This window comes from Nicotiana tabacum, chromosome 4 (assembly GCF_000715075.1).
Source record: "Nicotiana tabacum cultivar K326 chromosome 4, ASM71507v2, whole genome shotgun sequence".
Classification (NCBI taxonomy): domain Eukaryota; kingdom Viridiplantae; phylum Streptophyta; class Magnoliopsida; order Solanales; family Solanaceae; genus Nicotiana; species Nicotiana tabacum.
In genome coordinates, this window is record NC_134083.1 from 26,877,944 (window position 1) to 26,896,868 (window position 18,925).

Below are 18,925 nucleotides of genomic sequence, written 5' to 3' on the forward strand. Positions count from 1 at the left end.
AGTGGCTATCTAAAGGAAAAAGTGTTTGCCAAGCAACCTCCGGGCTTTGAAAGCAAGGAATGTCCTGATCATGTGTACAAGCTTGACAAGTCACTTTATGGGCTCAAGCAGGCTCCAAGAGCATGGTATGAAAGATTATCAAAATTTTTGCTTTAGCATGGCTACAAGAGAGGTAAAATTGACAATACTTTATTCTTGAAAGAAAAAGGTAAAGATCTCTTGGTAGTTCAGATATATGTTGATGATATAATCTTTAGAGTAATCACTGATAAGTTAAGTAAAACATTTGCTAAACTAATGGGGAGTGAATTTGAAATGAGCATGATGGGTGATCTTAATTTCTTTTTAGGCTTACAAATTAAATAAAATTCAAATGGAACTATGATCCATCAACAGAAGTATGTAAAAGAGTTGCTTAAAAGGTTTAAAATGGAAGATTCCAAAAAAATTGACACTCCTATTGCAACAACTAGAAAATTGGATGTGGATGAACCAGGTTCATGTATTGATTAGAAGTTGTATAGGGGAATGATTGGCTCCTTGTTGTATCTTACTGCTAGCAGACCTGACATTGTTTTCAGTGTAGGACTTTGTGCTAGATTTCAGATAAATCCAAAGGAGTCGCACTTGACTGCTGTCAAGAGGATCTTGAGATACCTAAAAGGCACCACTGACCTCTGTCTATGGTATTCAAAGGTTGTATCCCCATCTTTTGTGATAGCACCAGTGCAATTAGATGTTGGGCATCGTTTTCAAAGGAATAATTTTGAGAGGTGTTGATCAGTGTGGAATTTTGTGCTACTGATAAGGAAATTGCTAACATCTTCATAAAAGCTTTGAGTAGGGATCACTTTGAAAGGAACAGGTTAGAATTAGGGATGATTAAGATCACCTAAAAGAAACCGATTCTAACTCAATAATTGGTTAGATATTTAGATTAGATATTGCTAAGTATCATGCTTTTATTAGTATACTCTTGTGCCATGTGCTAAAATGACTCACTGATGTCTAATGATATTATCCTTATTTTCTTGGAAAAAATCAATCTTACACAAGAGAACTTTCAATGAATAACCTGGTTCATCGAGCTTATAAGGTATGTATTCTACACTCCGCATAATTTGAAATAACTGCACATGGATCATGAATTGAAAAGAGTCCCACTTTATCCCAAACTACTTTTGAACCAATTAGTTACAAACGAACCAGTTTCATCAAGAGTCCCACGCACCATAATTGCCGAAATATTTGGGGAAGAGTCGAACGTCTTTTCAAACTAAAACTTCCAATGTGATTAGACTTCTAGACTTCAAAAAGGTGTCGTTATATACTCAACCTTTTCCTCTTTAAATTGATCTAACCTTACCCTCTTATCTCAAATTTTTTGAAAGATCAAAATCTCTAAAACCTCAAAACTCTCTCTATTTCTCTTAAGTTTCTGAACTGATCAAATGGAAAACACCCATGAGAATCCCATAAACTTAGAAAACCCTTACTCACCACCCAAAGAACCTTCACCCACACTTTCAACCACCCAAACCCCCAAGAAAAAGCATATCAAAATGATTGCATGTAACACAGTGGCCAGTAGAGAATAAGCTAAGAAATTGAGTGAGATGCTACAAGCTAGTCAAGTAGAAGAACCCTAAAAATCTGATGAGTCCTTCAAGTCTGCGACTGAGTGGGAAGAACCAGTTTCATCTGAAACTGAGCAGGTAACTTCTGGGTTAAAAATTTCTGATGTTGCTGCTAAAATTGCTGAGAATCTTGAAAATAGGTTTGTGTTGGTTGGTACGATTGCTGGTGTAGAAACTAGTCGGTCTGAAAAAATTGGTAGTAAAAAAAAAATGAGTGAGGGTGTTGAAGTAGATGTGAAGGAAAAGGGAGAAGAAAGAGTGGTTGGATCTTCACCCACTCTTGTTGGTTTGACTGAAGAAGCTGGAGCAATGATTATATTAAGTGAAGAGATTAGTGATAATGAGGAGACTATGAATGAAAGTATGGGGATAGAATCACAGGAGATAGGTGATGGTTCTGGTAATAGAAGTGCAGCAGATGGGATGGGTAGGTTAAGGAAACAATTTCATGAACTAGTTCCTTCTCTTGTTAAAATAGACAAGAGTCCTGATCTGCTGCAAAAGGTGTCAGATAGTTACAATCAAAAAAAGAAGAACAAAGTTGGAAAGACTGCAGGAAAGGGCATGAGTGGCACTAAGAGAAAGAGTGCTCCTTTTATCCTTGTAGCAACTCCTCCCACAAGAGGAATAACTACAAGGATCCAGAAGAAGCAGAGTGAGGCCAATGTAAAAAGGGCCTTAGCTGAGAATGCCAAGAAAGTCGCTTGAAAAAATAAATACTGTTAAGCCAAGTGGAGTAGTCCAGATTGAGGAGATGAACCTGGTTCTTGAATAAATGTTGGTTCCCAGTTTTTAACCCTTCCTAAGCCTAGTTGTAACCAATGACCCAAGTAAGATTTCTCTGTCTTTTGTTCATGGTTCTATATTTTTATTTCTTCTTATACTTTGTGGTAGGATCTTATCAATCAATGAAATTCACTGCTTTTGCTCTAATTATTTGTTGATATTTCTTAGGTGGCTAATATCCTTAGATTGATAAAGAGAAAATTGAATCCATGATTGCATTTGAAGTAGCCTCAGTGCCCATGAGTGATATCTGCTAAAATTTGGTTACTTAACTTAATTATGCAACTTTTCGATGATACCAAAAGAAGGAAGATAAGGTGTGCCTTTGCTTTGGACTGTGATGTTTATAACCTAATGAACCTGGTCCTTGATGATTTGTGTCTTTAAAATGGAAAATGTTCTAATAGTGTGCTGATGTTGGGCCGAGTTGAAACAGGTTTCATGCTTATGAAAAGTTCGAAGTTTGTCAACATCAAAACGGGAGAATTAGTTGGCATGTGTAAGTTTGTTTTGATGATTAACAAAGGAACACATGCATGAACCAGGTCCATAGACAGTGTACACAGGTGATGGGTAGAATCAAGAAAAAGGCATGCACGTGAAAGGGATAAATATAAGTGGTTATTTTTTATAATTCCTGAACGAAAAGGTTGCATATTTGATAAGGAGTAGGACTCCTTACTTGAAGAGAACTCTATCTAAGATAAGGAAAGAGTTAGAAGTTGAAGATAACTAGAACTCTTCCACCAAGGAAGAGTAAAGCATTAGACTTCTAGTTAATCTTTATTTACTAACTCTATATATATCAGTTGTGTTCTCTTTTACAAGCGATGCACACATACTGAAGTTAAGCACGAATTGAGAGCAAAATAGCAAGGCATTTTGTGAGCAATTCCTGTGAGATTTAAGAGTGCGATCCTGAAGCTACACGAACCAGATTGAAGAACCAGCTCCATAAAGAGTTTTATGTGTCTTTCTTTATTTCTAGTTCAAAGTGTAGTAGGTATTTTGAGTTGTATCTTTCAGCTTTCTAAGAAGTAAATTGTACTAGGCACCTGAGTTGTATCTTTCAAGTTAGAGGTAACTTGAAGTAGTTGCAACCGCCTGTGGCGTGTTGCTATAAGGGTAAGAGTTAATCCTTAGGTTTGCAAGAGGTTGTAAACTCTAGTTGTATTGTTCAAGTTATAGTTAACTTGAAGCAGTCGCAACAGCCTGTGGCTGGTTGCTACAAGGGTTAGAGGTAATCCTTAGGTTTGCAAGAGTTTGTAAACTTTGTTGTTGGCTCAAAGTTATAGTGAAGTGTTTGGAGAAAATCCTACTAGGTAGTAGGTCGTGGTTTTTTCACCTTTTGAGCCGGGTATTTTTCACGTAAAAATCCTTGTGTTCTTTACTTTCTGCATTATTTATTCCGCAACTGTAGTGTAAGGAACGCATAGAAGAATCAGGTCCTTCGATAATCCAGTGCACGCGAAAATCAGGCACCACACAAATCACCCCCTCTTGTGTAGTATTGAAGTATAAAACATCATATATATATATATATATATATATATATATATATATATATATATATATGATATGAGTAGGTGTGTGCATGAGTTAAATCCTTTTCTAATATACACATGTGTATGGGATTAATCTAATTACTTGTACTCTTGATCGTTATGTATATTTTCTTTTCGGTGGATATAAGAAGAAGAAAAACTAGTAGGAAAAGTAGTTAAGATATTGAATGGCTCTTTTTCCTCTGGCCAAGGAAAGGAAAATGCTATTTTCACGTGACAAAGCTAAGTCTTAGTATTAATGTTATCGGAGGGTGTGGTCCATTTGCTTGAACCATTCTGTAGATTTAATGAATTTTTTATCTTATTAATAGTGCTTCCGGCCTACCTATAACTATATCCATTTAAAAAAGAATAAAAATGGAGTAAATTACTCTACGGAGAAGATCCCAAAAATTTTATGTTTTGCTTAATGTAAGTGAACCTAAATTGATCTATACTATATACAGTATATATGTACCTAATCCTCCTTGCCTACAGCTGAATAAAAGATAGCACTAATACACGAGCTCCATTAAATTTATTTTTCTTTTTTTTCCTGAGTACAGTAGCTAGTTTCATTATATCTTCAGCCCAGGTTAATGTATGATTTAATTAGATTCAAATAATACCTACAAATCCTAAATATATGCTGAAGCTAAAAGTATTAAAAGAGTTACTTTTTTATAAATAGAGAAATTGAATTATTATCCTTGATTCACAGACTTAGTATTTAAAACAAACTATAATTAGAGATGTTAAAAAACATTATGCAATATTTATTATTGATTTTTCTAAATTTACTTAGTTGAATATGCTTAAAAATAAAAAGAATATCTTTAATACTTTTATTTCTTACAAAACTGAGATTGAAAATTAAGTAATTAGTAGAAAGATAAAGAGAATTAGACCTGATAGTAGAATGGAATGTTTACTTCTGACCGATTCTAATGAAAAAAGAAGAAGGAATAATTCAAAAAGTAACATCTCCTTAGTTACTCAGTCTAACAAAGTAGTTGAATGGAAGAATAGAACATTAAAGCAAGTGATGAACTCCACATAAGTAACCGGTTTCTGAAAAGAAAAAACAAAGCCCAAGTTTGAACAAAGAAAATTAGAGAAAGAAAGAAAGACAAGTTATGGACCACAAATTCCAAAACATTATGGTTTAAAAATCCAACCAAGGAATAAGGATGTGTGTCATATATTGGTCAAAGTCTCAATTGTAACTTTGCTTCCAAACTCCTCAAAGATGGAAAGATCTATTCCTATGTTTTGAATGAGTTGTTGTTTTCTTCTCGAAAAGCCTAAAGCTGCTGCTGCCATTGGTACGTACATGGGAACAATTAAAACATGAATTGATAACAAACTACTTTTCCTTCTCTTGAAGTATATATGTTGCCACCAATTTCATTCCCCTCATTTAAATTATAGTTACTTATACTCAAATTTGAAGAGCCTATTACAATTTAGTATAAAATATTTGTTCTCTATATCCTTTAAAGAAGTTTAGGAAAAACACTTTTTTGTCAAATGGGATGGAATAATATACTAGTTCTTTTCTCCCTTCTGTTTGTGTAATTCTCTGCAACTTTTTGTAAGCTGTCGCTAAAAGGTACTAAACAATTGTAAAATCTGCCCAAATAGCATAATCAAACAAAATGCAACTACATGGTCCACAACTTATCAAGATGTTATATGTAAATTGCATAAGAATTAGAACAATCAATTTTGGCTCTATATGTATCGATCATAAGGAAAATCTAATATCCTCTATTTCTCAGCCATTCAAGAAATTAGGAGTACTTATTTCAATTCTAGCCCAACACAAAAGGTATTTTTAAGGTTACAAATTTTACTTTTTACGGCGAATTTTATATACATATCTTTTGGAAGGTTTAATCTGTATATCAAGGATGAAAGGTAATTATATCACACGTCATACATCTAGTAACAAACAAAACATGATCCAAAAAGAACGACCCACAATTTAAAAATTAATTGCATGACTATATAAAATTATAGTCTTGACAAAATATTGTGAAGAGCTAGGACAATGTTATCATAGTACTCCCATACACGTGGCACATCCTTATCCCTAGCTGCAAAATCCAATCTTGAAACAGTATTGAACAAAATGGAGTAGAGCTTCCTCAACTGAGGCCTCTGATTTCCTGGTTTAGCTTGGATTATGGTGTAGATATCTTGTTTCAGTAAAGTTGAGCTTTTTCTCAAAGCCTTTTGAGCTTCTTTCCATGTTTCTGCCTCTAACAATTCTTTGACTTGTAATAAACTCTTTGCATGGCTTTGAATCCCATCCTCTGCTTCTTCAACTGTCTGGTCAGGAACTGTGATTCTGAAATCAAAGGCATTCGCAGTTTTTTCACTTAAAAGAATGAATGAAGTTACCCCAAGATTTAGACTTGTTCTTCGACTGAAGTGGTGGGAATGGAGGCACATTTGACTTCTGTTTTTGCTTTGCTTTAGGTTAAAGGGGTTGGGACTGGATAAAGGAAAAAGGATTAACGGTTGGTTTGGTTTTTGGACCAAAGGTAGTAGTGCCATTATAAAAAATATGGACTTATTGATTTTTCAAGATTGAACAAATTTAATTGGAGAATATCTGAAGAAGTTAACGTACCTGAAACAAAATCTGCAAAATGTAAAAGCCAGAGGCAAACAAAATCAAAAGACAGGAATTAATAGTTAGCCCCCGGCGAGGATCGAACTCGCGGCCTTTCGCTTACGAAGCGAACGCAATACCACTATGCTACGGAGGCCTGTCGAAATGTACTCCTCAAACTTTTATAAATAACTGTAATTTCCTTTCCAGACACATCCATTCATCAAGATATTATACAGAATAATTGACCGATCGAGTTCGTTATGAACGATTTAGGAAAATTGAAAAATTGTGTGTAAGACCAGGGTAATTAAGAGCATGTGAAGAAGAGAAAAGACAGGGAATATTGTTATGGAATCTTTCTGAGTCTTCTAATCCCCAATTCTGAGTTAGGAGCTTCTTCTTTCTATTCTTGTATTTTCAGTTTCAGTACTTGAGATTCTGCGATGGCTTTGAGTTGAGTTGTATTCGTATTTTACCGTTTGAAGTAACAGAAAAGGTATTTGGGAGTCTCTTTGTTACATAGTCTTAATTCAATATAGATAATTTTGGTATGATGGGAAGTTAACATCACCAATTTCTTTTCACTCTGTCTCATTTTGTCCATAAAAGACCAAACTAGAATGTATCATCGAACATTGTTCACCAAAAAATATTCTAATTGATGTAGTATATACTGTAATGTACGTCAGTCTGACCACCTTGAATCGTTTGATTAATAAATGCCAACCTATTTGCATCCTAAAATAGACAGATCTCCCTTCAAAATCAAGTAAGGGGCAGATATTTTTTTTAATCTAGCCCCTCCCCCGAAAAAAGAGATACAGATACGTTGAACATGATGTTGCTACTCTTGTAAAACCAAGAAATGGTATCTTTCATATAAGTCCAGAGACGATCAATTAGGTGATTCTGAAGACAAATGTAACAGGGTCAGGCTAAGGTCTACGTATTGTACACTATCCTCCACAGGCCCCACATGTGGAATACACCGGGTATATTGTTGTTGTTGTTGAAGCTTAACAAAATAAAAGAGAATCACAAAAGGAAAAAGTAGCTGGTAAAAAAATCTATAATTCTGCATAACAGGATGCAAAACAATAATATTATGGTACATTTACTGGGCAGGTGGTCTTCACTAAGTATGTTGGTGATACAATTAAGAGGAAATTATTCCTTTACATAGAACCCAAGACGCAAATTAAATGAGTATTTCTGAATTATTTTACTACTCAATAATTAGGTGAGGAGGAAAACAAAGCAAAAACAAATGAGAAGTCAATTATAGAATGGTAGAGATATAGTACTACTTTGCAAATAGCTGTCTACGCCTAGTTGGTTTTGCTCTCAAACCAGCACCATCACCTCTCACTATCTCATCAACTAAATCTTTAAAGATCATCCGCTCCACGTCCAAGACTACAGTTGATAACTCACCAGTGAATATCGTCCAACTCTCTGATCGATGCATCACATCCTCAAGCAATATGTTTTTCCACTCATCTTCCTCATCCTCCAAGTCGCTTTTTGATGGTTTAGCTTGAAGTAGTTCTATCTCCGCGCACAAATCCCTCAGAAGCCTTTGAGCATTCAGAGCGTTCTTTGCTAGCTTCTGGTGTCTCAACCATGGCTCATAAGATGGTCCCACTAACACCAATTTTCCAGCAAGAATCTCATTAACAACATCAAAGATGAGTTTCCTACGTATCTTTTCCTTCGGCTTAGACTGCCTCATCTTTTCATAGCAGAATTCCTCCTTAATTAAAGTGCTTGCCTTGGTTTGTTCCAAGACAAGGAACAGCTCCGGGTTGATAGGGTGACCTGATGGATGGAACTGGAAACTTGTTAGGCTTGAGCCGAGATCCCTGAGAAGGAGTCCTGAAGCCAATAAGATCTCTGAAATGTATCTGTGGTCTGGGTTTGTGTTCTCACAGAGAGACGCAATATAATCCGTGCGAGCCTCATCATGGTTGGAGTTCAACCTCCTGAGCTTCTGAACCAAATTCTCAATGTTTTGTAATTTTTTTCGATTGATTTCCGATGAGAGACCGGAATTGGTGGCATCAGTCGCAAGAGTATTGGCTCGATCACTCTGTGGCGGACTGGAAAATTTATCAGCAACGCTGCAGCTCTCATCTGTCACACAAAATAACATATGATGAGAAACAAAAAATATCCAACTTCTTAAACAGTATACATAAACTGAATAGTCAAAACTGTTTTGATCTCCAGAAGGACAAAAGACTGACACCATAATGGAGACACTTATCTGATATTTCTTGCTGAATGCTGACTACAATATTCATTTGAGCAGCTTTCAAGTATTTGCAATTGATCTTTATTTTCTTACTAAAATTAGAGCTGTAATCTGTTTAGTTTTGAGTGCAGTGAGTAAATTTGTGTCTGATGTGGATGGCAGTGCCGAAGTTGTGATGTGCTACTGAAAAAATCAACTGAAGCAGCAATGTATAAGGTTTACCACAATTTTGGTTGTTCCGGGTGACATAAGTGACCAGAACATGAAAGCATAAAAGCCAGGACGGACAAATTTAATGCACATAAAGAATATATAAATATACACATAGATGTATGTGCCTTTATAGCTTAATCATGTTATTATTCAAGTTTTTTGACTGAAGTGAAGGGGACATCTGTATATCATACTGGTGTTCATTGTTTGGGCAAATCCAAGGTGGCTTAAAAGCATCTGTTTAGGCATTTGCTTTGGCTGTTCTGGTGAGAGATGCTCACACATTCACATCCTAAAAAACTTTCTTAACTTCTATTTTTCCTTAGGCTGTCCTTGACCTATTTTATTCAGAGTTGAGTCTCCCTTCTACTTATTTTTCCTGTTAACTTATTTAAAATTATGTTAGTATTCACTTGTATAACCATGGCAGTGAGTCCGTGCATTCAACCCCACGCCCCCACCCCCCACCACCCCCCTAAAAAAAGAGATGAATGGGCACAATATTAGTCACTGAACAAGTGTTAAAAGTGCAGCCCGGTGCACAAAGCATCCGGCGTGCACGCAGGGTCCACGGAAGAGTTGCACCCTAAGGGTTAAACTAAACTAAAGTTTAGGGTTCCAAACATAAAGTAGTTTCAACTATTTTCCCACCCTTGCTCAGTCTTTTTCAGCAGGCATTTAAGGGGATAATGTTTCAGCAAATGAGGCAACCTAATAACAAAGTACTAGTATCCAGTAGTTAACTTATCATGATTCACTATCAGTGAATATTCATTCCTGCATGTGTGCCTATTACAAAGAATCTGCATAAGATGTCACTAATATCTACAAATATATCCCCAACATGCCATCGCTTAGGTGCTAGTTCGATTTGAGCAGGAACTCCAACTCAAAATAATAGATCTTGTTATTTCTAGTTATATTTGCTTATGTGAATGTGCTTTTAATTTCTTCACAAAATACTAGGGGAAAGCAGCACCTTTCATGACTGTTGGAGTATGCTTCACAGGGGAGGGTGATTCATCTGCATATACGGCATTGTCAAGAACCGAGACCGGACTTGGATACTCTGGGGCAGATTCAGCTAACAGTTCATCCTCAGAGAGCACCAGAGATGATTTCTGAAATGAAAGTCTCAGCGTCAAGCATGTTATGGTATAGTTCAAGTACTCCTACAAGGCACAAATAAATGGAAGTTTCTTACCTTCTCTACCAAATCACATCTCAGGTAATTGGACGCATCAATAGATGAACTCCGGCTGCTTGTCACCTCAGGAGAGCGCTCAAAACTAGTGACTTCAGAATCTACTTTTGATTCTGCTATTACATTCCCATTGGATTGACCAGAAATCTCATTCCCACGGTAACACAAATTCCTTGATTCACTACTGATCTCACTCGCATGGCCATCATGCTGATGGATGTTTGAAACTCTTGGTCTACGTCTTCCACCAGGGGAACTAGCCTCTGTCTGTTGCTTGTTTGGCTGTCTTCTCGATCTGTTGGAATCAGATGGAGGTGTGGGTGGCCGAGATCTTTTCTCTAGCTCCAGTTTATGCTGTTGCAATCTTGGGCTGATGGATCCTGAGCTCTTTATTGAGCCTGATGTGCTCTCTTTAGGAAGCTGTTGGGACCTTGTTGAAGTTTGTGTAAGTTTCGAAGTTCTTCTTGCTTCATTGGGATTCACTGAACTGCTGCCATAACTAGTTCTTGGGTGATGTTCTTTAGCTGTTCTGCTAGTAGCATTACCCTTTCTTCCATAGACAGAGTCACCACCATGAAGCTTGGGGAAAGTGGGTAAGCCATCAAGTGGAATCATTGAAGAAGTAGGAATATCAGATTTTTCCACTAATTTTGCTGGCTTCATGATCACTATTGGGGATTCAAAATTCTTTAAGGAATTTGGCCCCCTCTTTGTTGGAGCAGTCAATTGATCACTCTGCCTCATTCTCTGGTTTACCAGTTTTCCACTCTGTGCATAACTCGCAAACTTCTGGTGATGCTCTTTCTGACCAGTAAAATTTGAACCCTGCTCCTCTTTTTCTGTCTCCAGGAGGCCCTTTACCTGCATTGCTTCCAATATCTGTTTAAGAGCTCTTAGATCCTTGCCTGACTGGGTGAATTCTAGATCCTTCAATCTCTTTTCGATCTCACTGTAAACAGAAGGAAATGGGCTCGCAGGCTTTACCAGAGCTTTTGAGATCCTGGATATAGGTTTCTCATACACCCGAGTCTTATCAAGTTGCTTCCAGGGTGCTGGTTCAATGGGAAACCTAGAAATAGGTTTCATTGCCATATCAGGGTTTCTCCACCGAGGAGAAGTAGGTTCTTTCCAGAGGTTCTTCGTGGAATTAGGAGTTCGGATAGGTTTGCATGGCTCAGATACTTCTGAAGACCTTGGAAAAGAAACAGTTTCTTCAACTTGAGAAGATTTGCTCGGACCCGTCTTGCTGTCAGTTGATGACACGGCATCAGGTAGTGTTTCCAGACCCATTAGCTTTGCCACAACACTAGGAGGACGAGCCTGAGTTCCAGATGTTTGCAGCAGAGGTGGTGACTTTGCAATGGTATTATAACCACTATCCTTCTGCATAGATTTTGAGGAAAAGTTAGACTTTGGTTCTGAGTTCAAGCTTCGTACTGGACTCACTCTACTGTCCAAAGAAAGTCTTGGTAGCTCTTTCAGCTTTAGAGCGGATTTTGAAATGTCTCGTGATTCAAAGGGTAAAGGATTTGTTTCCCTCCCATCACATGAGAACCGAGGAGCATCTTTTGAGATTGACGATGTAGAAGTGTCTTTTGAATGATATGATAATGATCTTGTGAGTTCCCTATGTTCATTTGAGTACCAAGGTGCTTCCCGAAGTTTTGCAAGAACTTTGAGAGATTCCTTAAGATCAACGGGCGAATTCTGCTTCCCATTATCATAAGCCCCATCAAAGGATTTCAAAGTCTGCACTGGCCTAGGTGAATCACTGGGCTTCAACATAGATTCTGTCACCTCTTCTTTCATTGTAGGTCCAGCTGAGAACCTCTGAGCTTCTCTATTCATAGAATCCTTAACCACATCCCGAATGTCAAGAGATTGCCGACCAAATTGCGGTGACGCATTTGGTTGCCCTGCAGCTGAGTCTCTTGAAGGAGTTTCAGCAAAACTTAATCGATCAAAAGCTAAGGGCTCTTGTTGACTTATTTTATTACAATCAAGGGAAGAAAAAGAAGATGAACGTGAAGAAGATGAGAATGATGGTCTCGACGATTCTGTAGACAGTCTTTGTTTATCTTGCACAGTCTTGTTTGTGTGGCTTTCCTGCAACAAAAAGTGGTGTCATCAAGCTTTCAAGATATAATATTAAAGAAATTCAGTTGTGTAAAGATACAAGAGTCATTAGACACTCGCAGATTTGGTGAGACGGAACGAAATTAGTGGACTTTAATCTTACACTTCCAAGTTTTAAGAAAAAGGAAAATAAATTTTCAACAATGTGATAAAATTATCTGAATTACAATTCATAACAAAAGAATTGCCAGTTGTTATCAGACATCAGTCAGTCTTGCGCTTGACTATGCAAACCAATAACTCAGCAGTGTCAATGTCCTTGCCAATCACACTCAGTATTAACTGTTTGATGTTTATGACCATATAAATACTCAAACAGGGGCTTAAGTGTCAAATACTTCTCAAATTTGATAGGGAGAAAGAGAGAGGAGAGATATCAAATTAGCACAAATAACTCTTACCATAGCTGCTGATTTTTGGTATGTATTAGCATACTCTTTTTCAGAAGTGCCACTGCCAATGTGAGAACTGCCTGTAACAAATGAGATTTACATGATGTTACAAAAATGATTCTGTAAGAGATCAATTGAAGAATTCTACAAAAACTGAAGCACCCCTATCTACTCATAAAAACCTAATTACAAAAATCTTGCTATATCCTTTGAGGAATCCTAGAAAAAAAAATCTTTTGACCAGTAGGAAATTGTGTGACAAGAATGGTGGTCAGTTTTTGAGAAATGAAACCCACACTAGAAATGAACCAGACGGCTAAAGTGTTGACATAAGAACATGGATAGAAAAATAAAATCTTGATTCCCATTTCCAACAAACAAGCAAATACTTTACAAATGCTGTCATAAACACATTTTAGAATGAACCAAATTGGGCAGAATGAAATACTAAGTATTACCAGATGTGAGCCTTTTAGGGGTGTTGCCAATAAGGCGCCTGCTAGCAAGCATACTTTGGCGATCAAATAGTTGAAAGATTCCTGTCATACATCCAATTTGTTTCTGCAAATCTTGGTTCTCTTCAGTCAATGAATGTAAAAGCTTGGCAGCCATTGTCAAAGTCAAAGTTCTTTACTACACAGCTGGAATCAGTTCTTCACACCACACAAATCAAACAAGAATCTGGGAAACCTCTCCTACGCACCATTCTATGCTTTGTAGTTGTTGGCTCTCGCAACCTCTCACACTGATGAATCAACTCCAGCAGCATAAATCAGAGAATATCTCTCAATTATTAAAGTTTCACTAACTTTTTCATCATCTAGCAACACCCCCTAAGATCAAGATTTGATTTTTACTACTGAGAAATCAAGTTAATGGGCTTGTTTTCTCCAGTAACTTCACAAATATGCCAAAATTTCAGTGCTTCAATCTCTTACTAGTAAAAACAAGAAAGAGCTGAGATACCCAAAATAACAAATTAAGTTTCTTTCAACATATGAGACCAAATTAAGCTTGATTTGCTTGAAAAAACCAGAAAAGCTCAAAGAACCCAGTAACCAGAAAATTGTGCAAAAAGCAATGCTAACATCAAATTTGGGAAAATAAAGTAGCTTTTGACACGTAAGTCAATATCAGTAACATTAGTGCAAGAACTGTAACAGGGTCATCTCTATAGATCAGCTAGTAAATGTTCCAATGTTTTCTTGGAGAATAAAAGGAGGAAAAAGAACACCCCACACACATACAATGGAAGAGATTGAAACAAGTACTGTATTAGTTGGAGAGAGAAAGAAAGAGAGAGGCGAAATGGGTACATGTGAGTGACAATGAGTTGATAGTGAGGGAGGAGTTGGCAAGAAATAGTAAAGAATTACTGTTATCTAACATTGATAATAGTTAGTAATACTAGTATTATTATTATGGTTTAATGTGGAGGCAAAATGCAGATGTCTTGCATTTGCAGGCCTTACCCCTTCCCTCATCCCATGTGAGAGTTGATTACATGGTCTAAATCTGTCTGCATCCTCATGTGCTGCTGTCAGGCATTCGTGAGATCTAATTAGCCTCATTTTGCTTTCACAGATTAGTTTGGAAAACATCATTTAGCTGCCATAAGTCTTATTTATGTTGTGTGTTGCTATGGTAAATCTTATTTATGTTGTGTGTTGCTACGGTGTTCGGGTCAATTTGCACAAATTTTATTATTTTACTATCAAAAATATCGAGTAATTGTGATCACTAACATTTAAATAAATTGAAAAAGATGACCTAATTTTTTTTTCTGATTGTCATTGAGAGAAGCAACAAAGCAACAATTTACTTTGGCTGCTTAGCTTTCTCTTTTTCCTTCTTTTTTTATGGGAAGGGGGATTTGTGGGGGGGGGGGGGAGGGTTCAAGATTATTTATATGTAGAACTATTTTTCTTCCAACATATATTTAGGTGTAACTTCTAATACTCCATAATCTGGAAGAAAAGTTTGGTTTCTGGTCAAAAGTAAAAAAGGATAAGTTTTTCAGATTGTAATTTGAAAATTAAGTTGGATAAGGAAAGTCACATTGCCTGCCCAACTACCTGTATAAGCCAAAATCTGTTCCTATGAAATTTGGTATAATATGGTATTAAGGAAAGAGTCGATCGAGCTCGCCCAAGATGCAGCGAAGTCATTGGCCGAGGTGTCGACGATGTCGACAGGAGTCGTAGTCGAATGTTAACAAGAGTCGAGGTCGGGATTGGCTATTAATGATAAGACTTGTAACGACTAATTTGTCAAGATATAATATTAAGAGGGAATATTCTAGTGGATATTCCCTTCATTTGTACTATTAGGGTTTCTTAGGAAAAACTCCAATATATATATATAAAGAAGAGACAGTGATAAGGGCATGTATATTCATTTTGATAAGAACACTATGGAGAAGAATATTCTCTCTCTTTCTTGCAAGAATACAAAGACTACCTTTTGATAAAGATTCTTGTTCATATTATTCCCCACCTTTCCACCAGATCCGAGGATTGTTCATACAAATCTTGGATCTATCGGTAACTCATCATTGTCAGGAGAAACATTCATTCAACCCATCCATTATTGGGTGAATCATTCTCTTTATTTACTTAAATGCCATTTATTGCCATTTATTGTTAGTTATATCTCCATCAATGTTCATGCTTTAAGAATATTCCGCACTTGTTGTCATCAACTATTTACGGGATTTGTCCCCACATACTGCATATTTTAGAGATTCATATTTAGAGTTATTATCCTTAACTAGATTTAACCCCTTATTATTTAAATTAAATATTCTAACCGGAAAGTACGTTTTTGATCAAACACTACCCATTATCAGTTTATTATTCATTTGGATAACAAGCAAAAAAATTCACTCTAAAAAGTTTAAGCTATACATATCGTTAGTACAAGGAATTTTTATATTATCATGACATTGTTGTTTGTTATAGCAAATAACTTATCTTATTTTTAAGATTATTAATCTTATACTTTAAAAAGGCTTATTTGTCAATATTCTTTGGGTGACATGATGATATATATAAGCTTAAGTTAATGTTAAAATGATGTCGCAGTTGGAAAATTAAAAATTCCCAAGAAAACCTGCAGCGCTATCTTTTGGGTGTACATTGGGTAACTTGTTCACTGTGCAATAGCTCGCAAATAATACTGTTGAATTCGTGTGTTCTCATGGTGAAGGCATCTGCCATTGACAAGTGAGCTGGTGAGATAAAAGGGGAAATGAACATTCTAGAAGATAGCTGAAGACTTGTGAAATAATTTATGCGTATTCAACTAACTCAATGTACAAGTGAGACCACATATCTAACTACCGAGTGTAAGTACAAAACTGCCCCTAACTAACACTAACTATAAAAGGGGATAACTACAAATACAATATAAGTCCCAATACCTCCCCCCTTCAAGTTGGAGGTGAGGAACTCACTACCAACTTGCCAAGAATAGCAGAATGTTTAATCCCTGTAAGAGCCTTGGTCAAAATATCAGCTAACTGAGCATTGGTGGAGATGTGATGCAGTGTAATCAATCCATCTTGAATCTTGTCCCCCACAAAGTGATAATCTACCTCTATGTGCTTAGTTCTCTCATGAAAAACTAGATTTCTTGCAATGTGAACCCAGACTATCACAAAACACAGGAATAGGATCATTGTAGACCACTGCTAGTTCCCCAATCAACCTCTTCACCCACACTAGCTCTCCAACTACTTTCCTTATTGACCTATACTCTACTTTAACAGAAGATAGTGATATTGTGCTATGTTTCTTGGACTTCCAACTAATAGGACTGTCACCAAGTAGGACAATATAGCCACTGATTGACTTCCTTGAATCAGGGCAAGAGGCCCAGTCTGAATCACAATAAGCTCTTAGTCCATAGTTGGGATCCCTGGACAGAAACATTTCCAATGTAGGATCATGCTTCATGTATCTCAGGACATGCAAAGCAGCCTTCAGATGTGACTCCCTTGGGGCTTGCATAAACTGGCTCAGGTGTTGGACAATGTATGTTATGTCCAATCTTGTATTGGTGAGGAAATTGAGCTTTCCAACCAATTTTCTATAGTATATTGGATCTGAAAGTAGAGGCCCTTCTCCAGCCTTCAACTTGATTGTGGAATCAAGAGGAGATGACACAGTGGTGTAGCCTAAGCACTCATACTCCTTCAACAAGTCACTAGTGAACTTCCTTTGAGTCATCAGTACTCCACCAGGCTGATACAATATCTCCAAACCCAAAAAGTAATGTAATATTCCCAAATCCTTGATCTTAAATTGGTTATGCTTGAATGTCTTCAGTTTTTCTATCTCTTCTAAGTTATTGCTAGTCAGGATCACATCATCTACATAGACTGTTACAAACACCACTGAAGTTCCTTCTTTCTTATAAAATAGTGAGTAGTCACTTGCTGAGTGCTGAAAACCTTTTGAACATAAAGATTCTGTCAATTTGTCATACCATTGTCTGCTAGCCTGTTTGAGCCTATATAGAGATTTTCTTAGCTTGCACACTAGGCTACTGTCATCTACCATCAAGCCCTGTGGAATCTCCATGTATACTTCTTTATGTAAGTCCTCATGGAGGAAAGCATTATTTACATCCAACTGGTAAAGACTACATCCCCTTTTTACTGCAATGGTCAGCAATGTCCTAACTATAGTCATCTTCACCACTGGAGAGAATGTCTCAGTGTAATCAATCCCTGCTTCCTGATATAATATTTCACCATATGTCTTGCTTTGAATCTCTCTATGCTGCCATCAGCTTTATGCTTGATTTTGTATACCCACTTGCAACCTATGGCTTTCTTTCCTGTAGGTAAGTGCACTAAATCCTAAGTATGGTTAGTGTGTAAAGCCTGAAATTGATATGTCACAGCTGCCTGCCATGCAGGATTCACAGTTGCCTCCTCCTAAGAGTTTGGCTCACAGTCATGTGAAATGTTCCTTAAAAGATGCTGACTTTCATGGTTAAAGGTATTGAATGCAACATGATGCTTATTAGCAAATAATGTAGTAAGTGAAGTTCAGTCAATTTGGGAAGTGGTAGGCTGTAAATTTGGTATGGAGCAAATATATTCCTTAATGTGTGAAGGAGTTGTGTGAGTTTTGGATGATCTTCTCAATTGTGGAAGATCTGATTGGTTGGTGAGGGTGGAATCATTATTTTGATGTGCATGTCTTTCAGGTGAAGTAGTAGTTTGTTTGTAGCGTTTAGGTCTTCAACTTATGAAACAGTATGGGTAGGTGAGTCAGTGGTCTTCCTATCAGACAGGCAATCTTCTCTCAAACTACAAGGGTCAGGATCAATGCATGTTGAAGTGGAATCTGGAAATGATTTAGGAAAGCTAGAAGAATTAGACTTAGACTTAGTGGCAAAAGGAAATATATTTTCATGAAACTGAACATCCCTAGAAACATGAATCCTCTTAGTGGCCAAGTCTAGGACATTGTACCTTTTGTTCCAAAGAGATATCCTATGAACACATGAGGTATGAATCTTGGTTCAAACTTATCCTTATGAATTTTCAAGGTGGTAGGATAACACAAGCAATCAAAACTCCTAAGATGTAAATAATTGGGCTTACTATTATAGAGAATCTCAAAAGGACATTTGTTTTTAAGAACTGAGGAAGGCAATCTATTTATCAGGTATGTAGCAGTGAGGACGCACTCCCCCCAATATCTCATGGGTAATTTGGACTGGTATAATAATTCTCTGGTAGTTTCAAATAGGTACTTGTGTTTTCTCTCCACCACATCAATTTGTTGTGGTGTGTATGGACAAGTTTTCTGGTGAACAATTCATTTGGTTTAGAGGTATGACATTGACTCATTGTTGACAAATTCTAGGCCATTGTCTGACCTAATGATTTTGACTGTGGTTTTGAACTGATTTTCTATCATGGAAATAAAGGCTTTGAGGGCGTGCAGAATATTACTTTTACAGCTTAATAAGTGAGTCCGGGTTGATCTACTGAAATCATCAACCAAGGTCAAAAAATATCTAAAATTGCCATGCGTGTTTACATAATAAGGGCCCCATAGATCCATGTGTATTAGTTCAAAGATTTTAGTAGAAGTAGTGGTACTATGTGTAAATGGAA

The 18,925-nt window shown here is 36.8% G+C and overlaps 2 protein-coding genes and 1 non-coding gene across 3 annotated transcripts; all 3 read right to left on the reverse strand.

Annotated features, from left to right (window-relative positions):
- Positions 1 to 5,929: 5,929 nt before the first annotated feature.
- On the reverse strand, positions 5,930 to 7,106 carry LOC107831983 (psbQ-like protein 3, chloroplastic). Its single transcript, XM_016659781.2, has one exon. It carries the CDS (start codon positions 6,527 to 6,529, stop codon positions 5,984 to 5,986), a length of 546 nt encoding a protein of 181 aa, XP_016515267.1. The 5' UTR covers positions 6,530 to 7,106; the 3' UTR covers positions 5,930 to 5,983.
- On the reverse strand, positions 6,673 to 6,744 carry TRNAT-CGU (transfer RNA threonine (anticodon CGU)). Its single transcript has one exon. It is a non-coding gene; the product is annotated as a tRNA-Thr (tRNA).
- A 535-nt stretch (positions 7,107 to 7,641) lies between the features above and the next one.
- LOC107831982 (protein LONGIFOLIA 1) lies at positions 7,642 to 14,372 on the reverse strand. Its single transcript, XM_016659780.2, has 5 exons — positions 13,248 to 14,372; positions 12,799 to 12,869; positions 10,262 to 12,367; positions 10,037 to 10,178; positions 7,642 to 8,723 (listed from the first exon to the last, which is right to left on the reverse strand). The coding sequence occupies exons 1-5, from the start codon at positions 13,399 to 13,401 to the stop codon at positions 7,894 to 7,896; spliced, it is 3,303 nt and encodes a 1,100-aa protein (XP_016515266.1). The 5' UTR covers positions 13,402 to 14,372; the 3' UTR covers positions 7,642 to 7,893.
- Positions 14,373 to 18,925: the final 4,553 nt, after the last annotated feature.